This window comes from Vidua chalybeata, chromosome 30 (assembly GCF_026979565.1).
Source record: "Vidua chalybeata isolate OUT-0048 chromosome 30, bVidCha1 merged haplotype, whole genome shotgun sequence".
NCBI lineage: Eukaryota > Metazoa > Chordata > Aves > Passeriformes > Viduidae > Vidua > Vidua chalybeata.
The window spans coordinates 871,928-882,947 of NC_071559.1; the positions used below are offsets into that span (position 1 = coordinate 871,928).

The window sequence follows — 11,020 nt, forward strand, 5'->3', positions numbered from 1 at the left end:
TAATGGAAGAAGCCAAAAAAGGACCCCCCCGAGTACCTGTGTAGTATCTTATCAGTCCATATCGACGCGTATACGCACCCATATATCGTAGATCGGCCGCCGCGGGTCTGACCCGACCCCCGCAGCCCCCGAGGGACCCCCGCCCCGCCCGGGCTCCTGTGAGCGGGTCCTCACAGCCGCCGCGGGGCCCGGGGCCGCGGGGGGACCCGGGGGACACGTCCCAGCCTCCCCCTGCCCTCGGCCGTGTCATACCAAACATGTAACGTGCCTTTTATTTATGCTGCAAATATAACATTAAAATATTACCCAGGAGCCGCCGGCTGCTGCCCTTTGGGGGGGTGAGGGATGGGGACACCCCGGTGTCACTTTGTCCCACGGACACCCCTGGGCGTCCCGGGGGGGTCACGGTGCGGGTGGCACCGGCTGGACCCGGGACGGCGTGGGACTGTCGCGCCTCCCGGGCGGAGGAGCTGCTTGTGGGGACACCGCAGTGTCCAGGGGCGCCCTCGGGTGCGTTTTTTGGGGCGATTTCGGCTGGTTTGGGGTCGGGGGCAGCCGCGGCCGCGCCGTCGGGGCTGCAGGAGCGCGCAGCGGCCACCGGGTGGCGACAGCGAGACGCGGGGAGGGGGCGGGGGGGTCCCGGTGTGGGGGGGGGGGGGGGGGATGGGCTGGTTGGGGGACAGGGGAGGGGTCCCGGTGTGGGGGGGATGGCTGGTAGGGGGACAGGGGAGGGGTCCCGGTGTGGGGGGATGGGCTGGTAGGGGGACAGGGGAGGGGTCCCGGTGTGGGGGGATGGGCTGGTTGGGGGACAGGGGAGGGGTCCCGGTGTGGGGGGATGGGCTGGTTGGGGGACAGGGGAGGGGTCCCGGTGTGGGGGGGGATGGGCTGCCTGGGGGACAGGGGAGGGGTCCCCGTCTCAGGGGCTCCTGGCCTCGTGCGGTGCCGGTGCAGGACGGGGGTCCGGGGGTCTCGCTCCGCAGCCCCGGCGGTGCCGGTTGCGGGGCCCGGCCGGGGCGGGAGGTGCGAGGCTTCCCCGTCCGTCCATCCGTCTGTCCGTCCCCGGGGGCGGCTGTCGCGGCTGCTAAATGGGTTTCATTAACGGCGGCGGGGCCGGGGCAGCTCCCGCCGCCCCCCGCTCCCCCGGGACCCCCCGGCCCGGCCCGGCTATAAGAGGCGGCGGCGGCGGGGCGGCGGCGATGGCGGGGGCGATGGCGGGGCGCCCGGTGCTGCTCCTGCTGCTGCTGCTGCTGCTGGCCGGGACCCCGCGCTCCGCCCGCGCCTGTCCCGGGACCCCCGGCCCGGCCCCGGTGAGCCCCGGCCCGGCCGCGCCGTCGGAGCGGGGGGTCCGGTTTGTGGGGGGATGCTCGGGCTTGGGGTCGGGGGGTCGCTCTCCGGTTCCAGGACCGCTGTGAGCCCCGGTCCTCCCCCGCCTCAGGCCGCCGCCGCCGCCCCCCCGGGGCCGCCCCCCGCCGCTGCCGCTGCCCTGGGAGCGCTGCTCCGGTCCCTGCGGCGCCCCGGCCGCGCCCCCGGGGCTCCGCCGCCGCAGAGGTGAGCGGGGACGGGGGCCCGGCTGTGGGGTCTGGGGGGCACCGAGGGATGGGGTCGGGGGGCTTTGGGGACAGCGCGGGGACGCAGAGGCGGGGAGGAACGTGGGTCCTTTGGGGGGACCCGAGAGAAGGGTCAGGCGTGGGGATGGGGGTCCCCACGGAGTGCCCGTGTTCAGCGCATTCCCATCCGTCCGTCCGTCCGTCCCACCCATCCCTGTCCCTCTGTCTGTCCCCGGTGCGGACCAACGGTGCCGTGTCCCCCCGCAGGTCGGGCTGGGGGCCCCAGGCCCGGCTCAGCGCCCGCAGCTGGGACCCCCCGGCGGCCCCGTTCTGGACCATGGCGACCCCGCAGCGCTTCGGCCGCCGCCGCTGACCCCGAGCCCGGCCCGGCCCGAGCCCCCCCGGCGGCTCCGTGCGCCCCCCAATAAAGCGGTGACCCCACCCCGAGCCCTCGCTCTGCTTCCGCCCCGGCGGGGGGGGGGGACGCGGCTCCTGCCCCTTTTCCGCCCCCCCGGCCCCAAGCAGACGCCGACACGGGGAGTACAAACCCCCCCAGCTTTATTCTGGGGGGCCGCTGGCACCCGGGGACCCTCCAGAGCGGGCTCCAGGCCGGAGGGGGACCCCGGGCCCTGAGGTCCGTCTGTCCATCCGCCCGCAGCGTCCAGAGCACCGAGCGCTGCCCGGCGGCTCGAGGGGCACGGGCCGGGAGGGGCTCGCTTGCCCCGGGCGGGGCTCGCTCGCCCCGGGCAGGGCTCGGTTGCCCCGCGGGGGGCTCGCTCGCCCCGGGCGGGGCTCACTTGCCCCCGGCCATGATGCGCAGGTACTGCAGCGCGTTGCGGGCCGCCTGGGCGCGGGCGCCGTCGCGGGACGGGGCGGATCCGTGGCACACCGTGGTCGGCTGCGTGGACAGCTCCACCAGGCACTGGTGCAGCCCGCTGAGGCTCAGCGCGTCTGGGGGCACAGCGGGGTCACCCCACGGCAGCCCCGGGGCGAGCCGCGGCACCCGCGGGGCCGCGGGGGCCGGGGCGGGGGCCGGGGGGCGCCCGGGGCTCACCGATGTCGAGGTAGCTGATGGCGAAGCTCTGCTCCTCCGAGAGCTCCTGCAGGAGCGCGCAGGCCCCCCCCGGCGCGGGGTTGCCCCCCCGGCTCCGCAGCTGGCCCAGCTTCTCGCCCGCGGAGTTGCGCAGGGAGTCCCAGGTGCAGCCGGGGGCGCGGCCCCGCAGCCCCTCCAGCCGGGGGCACGTCTGGGGAGGGGGCACGGGGCGCTCGGGGTCCTGCCCGGCCCCCGGGGTCCGGCCCGGCCCCCTCGAGGTGTGGGAACCCCCCCGGGAACGGCGGGACACCCCCGGGGCCACCCACAAGCCCAAACCCAGAGGGTGCCCGCCCCACGGCCTGGGCAGGGCACACAGGGGCACGCAGGGTGGCTCTGGGGTGGCTCTGGGTGACCCTGGGTGACTCTGGGGTGGCTCTAGAGTGGCTCTGGGTGACCCTGGGGTGGCTCTGGGGTGACTCTGGGGTGGCTCTGGGTGACTGAGTGACTCTGGGGTGACTCTGGGGTGACTCTGGGGTGGCTCTGGGTGACTGAGTGACTCTGGGGTGACTCTGGGGTGGCTCTGGGTGACTCTGGGGTGGCTCTGGGGTGACTCTGGGGTGGCTCTGGGTGACTCCAAGATGGCTCTGGGTTGGCTCTGGTTGATTCTGGGTGACTGAGTGACTCTGGGGTAACTCTGGGGTGAGTCTGGGTGACTCTGGGTCGGCTCTGGGTGACCCTGGGGTGGCTCTGGGTGACCCCGGGGTGCCCGTGTCCCTCCCAGTGCCCCCAGTACCATGTTGAACTGGTCCTCCTCGCCCTCGGCCTCGCTGCCGTCGCGCGGCTCCATGGGCACGTTGTGGATGCGCACCAGCATCTTGGCGGCCGCGTTGCGCTTGGCCAGCTTCTTGGAGGTGCCGCTGCCTGGGGAGGGGTCGGGGTGAGCCGGGGCCCCCCGGGACCCCCCGGGAGCCCCCGGGCCGGCCCCTCACCGATCTCCACGAATCTCTCCACGCGGCACGTCATGGTGAACTCCTTGCGGTGCGCCGGCCCCGACTCCTGCGTCACCGTGTACTCGGGCAGGCGCCAGCCCTTCTGCACCACCAGCTCCTGCCGGGGACACGGCCACGTGAGGGGACACGGCCACGTGAGGGGACACGGACACGTGAGGGGACACGGACACCGTGAGGGGACACGGACACGTGAGGGGACAGGGACACGTGAGGGGACACAAACACCGTGAGGGGACACGGACACGTGAGGGGACAGGGACACATGAGGGGACACGGACACGTGAGGGGACACGGACACGTGAGGGGACACAAACACCGTGAGGGGACACGGACACCGTGAGGGGACACGGCCACGTGAGGGGACACGGACACGTGAGGGGACACGGCCACGTGAGGGGACACGGACACTGTGAGGGGACACGGCCACCCCGTGAGGGGATACGGCCACCCCGTGAGGGGACACGGCCACCATGAGGGGACAGGGACACCATGAGGGGACACGGCCACGTGAGGGGACAGGGACACCGTGAGGGGACACGGACACCCCGTGAGGGGACACGGACACGTGAGGGGACACAGACACCATGAGGGGACACGGACACGTGAGGGGACATGGCCACCCCGTGAGGGGACACAAACACCGTGAGGGGACACGGCCACGTGAGGGGACACGGCCACGTGAGGGGACACGGCCACGTGAGGGGACACAAACACCGTGAGGGGACATGGCCACGTGAGGGGACATGAACACCGTGAGGGGACACGGCCACCATGAGGGGACAGGGACACCGTGAGGGGACATGAACACCATGAGGGGACATGGCCACCCCGTGAGGGGACAGGGCCACGTGAGGGGACATGGACACCGTGAGGGGACACGGCCACGTGAGGGGACACGGACACCGTGAGGGGACACGGACACGTGAGGAGACAGGGACACGTGAGGGGACACAAACACCGTGAGGGGATATGGCCACTGTGAGGGGACACGAACACCGTGAGGGGACACGGTCACATGAGGGGACACGGCCACATGAGGGGACAGGGACAGGGACACCGTGAGGGGACACGGCCACGTGAGGGGACACAAACACTGTGAGGGGACATGGCCACGTGAGGGGACAGGGCCACGTGAGGGGACACGAACAACGTGAGGGGACACGGACACTGTGAGGGGACACAAACACCGTGAGGGGACACGGACACGTGAGGGGACACGGACACTGTGAGGGGACAGGGCCACCATGAGGGGACATGGCCACCCCGTGAGGGGACAGGGCCACGTGAGGGGACACGGACACCGTGAGGGGATATGGCCACCATGAGGGGACACGAACACCGTGAGGGGACACGGCCACCCCGTCAGGGGACAGGGCCACCGTGAGGGGATACGAACACTGTGAGGGGACATGGCTGCTGTGAGGGGACACGGCCACCCACAACAGGACACGGCCACCTGCGTGGGGACAGCCCCAAGCTGCCATCAGTGGACCCACAAGGGGGTAACGGGCTCCAAAACAGGGATAACTGGCACAAAATGGGGATAAGCAGCCCCAAAACAGGGATAACCGGCACCAAAATGGAAATAACTGGCCCAAAACGGGGATAACCAGCCCCAAAATGGGGATAACCGGCCCCAAAACGGGGATAACCGGCACCAAGATGGGGATAATGGCTGCAAAATGGCGATAATGGCCCTAAAATGGGGATAATTGTCCTCAAAATGGGGATAACCACCCCCAAAACAGGCATAACTGTCCCCAAAAGAGGAATAAGCAGCCCAAAGCAGGAATAACTGTCCCTAAATGGGGATAAGCAGCCCCAAAAGCAGAATAACTGTCCCTAAACATGGACAACCAGCCCCAAAGGGGGATTAAGTGTCCCTAAATGGGGATAAGCAGCCCCAAAAGGGGATTAAGTGTCCCTAAATGGGGATAAGCAGCCCCAAAAGGGGATTAAGTGTCCCTAAATGGGGATAAGCAGCCCCAAAAGGGGATTAAGTGTCCCTAAATGGGGATAAGCAGCCCCAAAATGGAGGCAGCTGTGCCCAGAACAGGAGTAACTGTCCCAAAAAGGAGGAAGACCCCCCCCACACCAAATGCCATCGTGTTCCCCCCACCCCACAAACGGGGAAGGTCCCCCCCAGCCCGGCCAGGTCGTCACCCCCAGCCCGGGGCGGGGAGGGGCTCTGGGGTCCCCTCGTGTCCCCCCCCGGTGTCACCCACCTGCAGAGCCCCCACGGGGTTACACTCGGACTGGGGGGGGGACACCGGCGTCTTCATCTCCAGGGGAGCGCCCCTGTGGGGCACAGGGGTCAGGGGGGGGCCCAGAGGGGCCGGGGGGGGGGTTTGGGGGGTTTGGGAGGCGGGGACACGGCGGCCCCCCCTTACCTGGGCGAGGATGGGGGCGCGGCGGGGGCCGGGGGGGGCGCGGCGGGGCCGGGCTCTGCCGGGGGCTCCGGGGGGAAAGCAGAGCTGGGGGGAGGGGAGGGGTCAGAGCCGCCCCCCTCAGGCCTTATGGGGACCCCCAGACACCCCCCCCCCCCCAAAAAAAAACCCACCGGAGCTCAGCAGAGCCCTCAAACCCCGCAGGATCCCAAAGCCCCCTCTGGGCACCCTCCCTCCACACAGAGCCCCCCAAACCGGGTGCCCCCCACCCCTGGGTCCCCCCCGGACACCCCTCAGTGCCCCCCCCCCTCCCCCAGCCCCCACCTGTGCTCCAGGGGCTCCAGCATGGCCCCCCCCCCTCTGAGCAGCCTCAGGGCCACCTCGGCCGCCTTGTGCTTCGCCGCCTTCTTGCTGGGCCCCTGCCCTGGGGGACACGGGGGCTCAGGGGCGGCGGGGGACACCGGGGACCCCTCCCCACCGCCCCGGCACCAGGGACACCAGGGCGTCCCCCTCGCCGGCCCCGTCCCAAAGTGTGGGGGCAAACAGGGGGGTCCCCACCGGGGGACAGGGGTCTGGGGTCCCCTGGTGCAGGTGATGTCCCCAGGGGGGCTTTGGGGTCCCTCCCCAGCACCCAAGGGGACACAGGGGGGACACGGGGGTCCCCGAGGGGCACAGGGGCTCCTGGGGGTTTTGGGGTCCCAGCGGTGCCGGGGATGTCCCCAAGGGGACAGGAGGGACAGGGGTGGCCCAGGCCAGGTGTGAGGGTCCCTGGGGGTTTTGGGGTCCCAGCGGTGCCGGGGATGTCCCCAAGGGGACAGGAGGGACAGGGGTGGCCCAGGCCGGCTGTGAGGGTCCCTGGGGGTCCCCAGGGGTTTTGGGGTCCCAGCGGTTCTGAGGATGTTCCCAAGGGGACAGGAGGGACAGGGGTGGCCCAGGCTGGCTGTGGGGGTCCCCAGGGGGGTCCCTGGGTGTTTTGGGGTCCCACTGGAGCAGCTGATGTCCCCAAGGGGACAGCAGGGACAGGGGTAGCCCAGGCCAGTTGTGAGGGTCCCCAGGGGGTCCCTGGGGAGTTCGGGGTCCCAGAGGAGCAGCTGATGTCCCCAAGGGGACAGGAGGGACAGGGGTGGCCCAGGCCGGCTGTGGGGGTCCCCAGGGGGGGTCTCTGGGGAGTTTGGGGTCCCAGAGGAGCAGCTGATGTTCCCAAGGGGACAGCAGGGACAGGGGTAGCCCAGGCCAGTTGTGAGGGTCCCCAGGGGGTCCCTGGGGGTTTTGGGGTCCCAGCATTTCCAGGGATGTTCCCAAGGGGACAGGAGGGACAGGGGTGGCCCAGGCCGGCTGTGGGGGTCCCTGGGGGTTTTGGGGTCCCAGTGTTTTCAAGGATGTCCCCAAGGGGACAGGAGGGACAGGGGTGGCCCAGGCCAGGTGTGAGGGTCCCTGGGGGTTTTGGGGTCCCAGCGGTGCCGGGGATGTCCCCAAGGGGACAGGAGGGACAGGGGTGGCCCAGGCCAGCTGTGGGGGTCTCCAGGGGGGTCCCTGGGGGTTTTGGGGTCCCACTGGAGCAGCTGATGTCCCCAAGGGGACAGGAGGGACAGGGGTGGCCCAGGCTGGCTGTGGGGGTCCCTGGGGGTTTTGGGGTCCCAGCGGTTCTGGGGATGTCCCCAAGGGGACAGGAGGGACAGGGGTGGCCCAGGCCAGGTGTGAGGGTCCCTGGGGGTTTTGGGGTCCCAGCGGTGCTGGGGATGTCCCCAAGGGGACAGGAGGGACAGGGGTGGCCCAGTCTGGCTGTGGGGGTCCCCAGGGGGTCCAGGGGGCCGGGGGTCCCACCGGTGCAGCTGATGTCCCCGAGGGTGACGCGGAAGGTGAAGTTGGGCTGGTGGGCCTGGCCCTCGGCCTTGAGCAGGTCGTAGCCGGGGGTCCGTCCTAGGCGCGTGCCATACTCCTGCAGCAGGCTGATGGGCGTCTTCCCGGGGCTGGCGGCCACCATCTGCTCCAGGCTGGCAACGGGGACACGGCTGGCACCCGCAGGGACAGGGACAGGGACAGGGACAGGGACAGGGACAGGGACACGGTGTGGACAGGGACACGGCTGGCACCCGCAGGGACAGGGACAGGGACACGGTGGGGACAGGGACATGGCTGGGACAGGGACAGGGACACGGCTGGCACCCGCAGAGACAGGGACAGGGACACGGCGGGGACAGGGACACGGCTGGGACAGGGACAGGGACACGGCTGGCACCCACAGGGACAGGGACAGGGACACAGCTGGGACAGGGACAGGGACACGGCTGGGACAGGGACAGGGACACGGCTGGGACCCGCAGGGACAGGGACAGGGACACAGCTGGGACAGGGACAGGGACACGGCTGGGACAGGGACAGGGACACGGCTGGGACCCGCAGAGACAGGGACAGGGACACAGCTGGCACCCGCAGGGACAGGGACAGGGACAGGGACACGGTGGGGACAGGGACACGGCAGGCACCCACAGGGACAGGGACACGGCTGGGACAGGGACAGGGACAGGGACACGGCTGGGACAGGGACAGGGACACGGCTGGCACCCGCAGAGACAGGGACAGGGACAGGGACAGGGGCACGGCTGGCACCCGCAGAGACAGGGACAGGGACACAGCTGGGACAGGGACACGGCTGGCACCCGCAGAGACAGGGACACGGCTGGGACAGGGACAGGGACGGGACAGGGACACAGCTGGCACCCACAGGGACAGGGACACGGCTGGGACAGGGACAGGGACAGGGACGGGACAGGGACACAGCTGGCACCCAGAGGGACACGGGAGTGTGGGGACACAGTGACAGGGACACAGCTGGCACCCGCCGGGGCACGACAGGGACACATGGGCACAGGTGGCACCCACAGGGACAGGGACATGGCAGTGTGGGGACACAGGGACACGGCTGGCACCCACCAGGGCACGGGAGCGTGGGGACACGGCTGTCACCGACCCTGGGTCAGGGGACATGGCACTGCAGGGACACGGGCACAGGGGTGGCATCTGCTGCAGGCTGGGGGCAGGGCTGTCACCAGGGCACGGGGGGGACACGGGTGGCAGTGCCACAGGGCACTGGGACACGAGGATGGGGGTGGCAGCACCGGGGACACGGGGGAAGGGGTGGCACCACCGCACGGCACGGGGACACGGGGACGGGGGGGGGGGCACTGCCGTGGAGTGCGGGGACACGGGGCGGCATTTGTGCGTGACGTGGGGACACGGGGACAGGGACGGAGCCCCGGCACAGCGCGGGGACAGCGATGGCATCGAAACAGAGCGCGGGGACAGCGATGGCACTGCCACAGAGCGCGGGGACAGCGGTGGCATCGAAACACAGCGCGGGGACAGCGATGGCACTGCCACAGAGCGCGGGGACAGCGGTGGCATCGAAACACAGCGCGGGGACAGCGATGGCACTGCCACAGAGCGCGGGGACACGGGGACAGGGGCGCCACTGCCACCCGGGGACACGGGTGGCACGGCCGGGGACACGGGGACAGGAATGCTGCTGCCACCCGGGGACACGGGGACAGGGGTGCCGCTGCCAGCCGGGGACACGGGCACAGGGGTGCCACCGCCGCAGCCCGCGGGGACGGCGCCGTCCCCCCTCCCCCTCCCCGCCCCCGCGCCCGGCCCCGGCCTAGGCCGCCCCCTCCCCCCGCCCGCCGCCGCCGCCGCCGCCAGGGCTGTGGCGGTGCCGGGGAGCCCCGGGGAGCCCCGGGCGCTGCCGGGCGGTGCCGGGGGCCGCCGGGGGTCCCGGTACCTGGGGAAGGCGCCGCCGCTCCGCCGGGCCCCGCCCGCCCCCTCCTCGCTCATCCCCGCCGCTCCGGCCGCCGCCCGCGCCGCCAGGGGGCGCGCGGCATCACGGGAGCGCCGCGCCGCGCGGGGGGCTCTGGGAAGCGTAGTCCGCCCGGCGCGGCCTGCGGCGCGCGCAGCCGCCGCCGGCCCCCTCCCGGCGGACTACGCGTCCCAGAACCCCCCGCGCCAAGGGGAGGGCGGGAGCGCGGAGGAGGCGGGAAGCGCGGGTCACGTGGCGCTGGAGGGGCGGGCAGGGGGTCCTGCCTCAGTTTCCCCCGTGAGGGGTTAGGGGACAATGGGGACAATGGGGACAGTGGGGCAGAGGTGGCGCTGGCCAGAGAGGGAGCGCTGGGACCACACCGGGAGCACTGGGGACGGAGGGACACCCGCACTGGGAACGCTGGAATAAGACTGGGAGCACTGGGATCAAAGGGACACCCGTACTGGAAGCACTGGGAATTAAGGGACACCCGTACTGGGAGCACTGGGATCACTGCGACACCCGTACTGGGAGCACTGGGAATTAAGGGACACCCGTACTGGGAGCACTGGGATCAAAGGGACACCCGTACTGGGAGCACTGGGATCACTGCGACACCCGTACTGGGAGCACTGGGATCAAAGGGACACCCGTACTGGGAGCACTGGGATCAAAGGGACACCCGTACTGGGAGCACTGGGATCACTGCGACACCCGTACTGGGAGCACTGGGATGGCACCGGGAGCACTGGGATGGCACCGGTGGCCCGTGTGGGCCGGGCGGTGCCGCTGCCGGGGTCGGCGGGGTCACGGGGACACCGGTGGGGCCGGTGCTGGAGTCCCGGTGCTGACTACGGCAGGTCCCGGTCCCGGTCCCGGTGCCCGCGCCGGCCTCTCCGGTACCGGGGGGTGGTCCCGGTGCAGTATCGGGGTCCTGGTGCAGAATCGGGGTCCCGGTGCGGCACCACGGCGGTACCGCTGCCTGCGCCGCTCTCTCCCGGTGCCGTACCGGGGTCCCGGTGTCGCAGAGGCCGATCCGGTGCCGGTCTGTGCGGTGCGGGGCTTCCCGGTGCCGGTCCCTGCCGAGTGGGGGTTCCGGTGCGGTATCGGGGGGTCCCGGTGCCGGTCTCTCCCGGTGCGGCGGTTCCCGGTGCGGTACCGGGGTTCCGGTGCGGAATCGGGGGGGTCCCGGTGCAGCATCGGGGTCCCGGGGCGCTGCCGGGGGGGCTCCCGGTGCCCGTGCCGGT

At 71.3% G+C, this 11,020-nt stretch overlaps 2 protein-coding genes across 3 annotated transcripts; one reads left to right on the forward strand and one right to left on the reverse strand.

The window, feature by feature from the left end:
* The first annotated feature begins 1,208 nt into the window (after positions 1 to 1,208).
* On the forward strand, positions 1,209 to 1,920 carry LOC128801429 (pro-FMRFamide-related neuropeptide FF-like). The gene is made up of 4 exons (XM_053967305.1): positions 1,209 to 1,307; positions 1,402 to 1,408; positions 1,491 to 1,548; positions 1,815 to 1,920. Exons 1-4 carry the CDS (start codon positions 1,209 to 1,211, stop codon positions 1,918 to 1,920), a joined length of 270 nt encoding a protein of 89 aa, XP_053823280.1.
* A 168-nt stretch (positions 1,921 to 2,088) lies between these two features.
* TARBP2 (TARBP2 subunit of RISC loading complex) lies at positions 2,089 to 10,997 on the reverse strand. Of its 2 annotated transcripts, XM_053967611.1 has the most exons (9): positions 9,759 to 9,846; positions 7,802 to 7,971; positions 6,302 to 6,401; positions 5,981 to 6,064; positions 5,816 to 5,888; positions 3,570 to 3,687; positions 3,374 to 3,501; positions 2,602 to 2,791; positions 2,089 to 2,498 (listed from the first exon to the last, which is right to left on the reverse strand). In XM_053967611.1, the coding sequence occupies exons 1-9, from the start codon at positions 9,809 to 9,811 to the stop codon at positions 2,341 to 2,343; spliced, it is 1,074 nt and encodes a 357-aa protein (XP_053823586.1). In that variant the 5' UTR covers positions 9,812 to 9,846; the 3' UTR covers positions 2,089 to 2,340. The 2 variants fall into 2 exon arrangements, with proteins under 2 accessions (XP_053823586.1, XP_053823587.1); XM_053967612.1 differs by lacking the exons at positions 2,089 to 2,498; positions 2,602 to 2,791; positions 9,759 to 9,846 and adding exons at positions 2,798 to 3,056; positions 10,783 to 10,997 and having other exon boundaries at positions 3,337 to 3,501.
* Between the last annotated feature and the right edge of the window lie 23 nt (positions 10,998 to 11,020).

Coding starts and splice junctions, on each gene's coding strand:
- LOC128801429 (XM_053967305.1), top strand. CDS start 1,209: ATGGCGGGGCGCCCGGTGCTGCTCCTGCTGCTGCTGCTGCTGCTGGCC. Junction 1,549..1,814: donor GGGGCTCCGCCGCCGCAGAG/GTGAGCGGGGAC, acceptor GTCCCCCCGCAG/GTCGGGCTGGGGGCCCCAGG.
- TARBP2 (XM_053967611.1), bottom strand. CDS start 9,811: ATGAGCGAGGAGGGGGCGGGCGGGGCCCGGCGGAGCGGCGGCGCCTTC. Junction 7,972..9,758: donor AGCGGCGGCGCCTTCCCCAG/GTACCGGGACCC, acceptor CCCCGTTGCCAG/CCTGGAGCAGATGGTGGCCG. Junction 5,889..5,980: donor GCGCCCCCATCCTCGCCCAG/GTAAGGGGGGGC, acceptor TGTGCCCCACAG/GGGCGCTCCCCTGGAGATGA.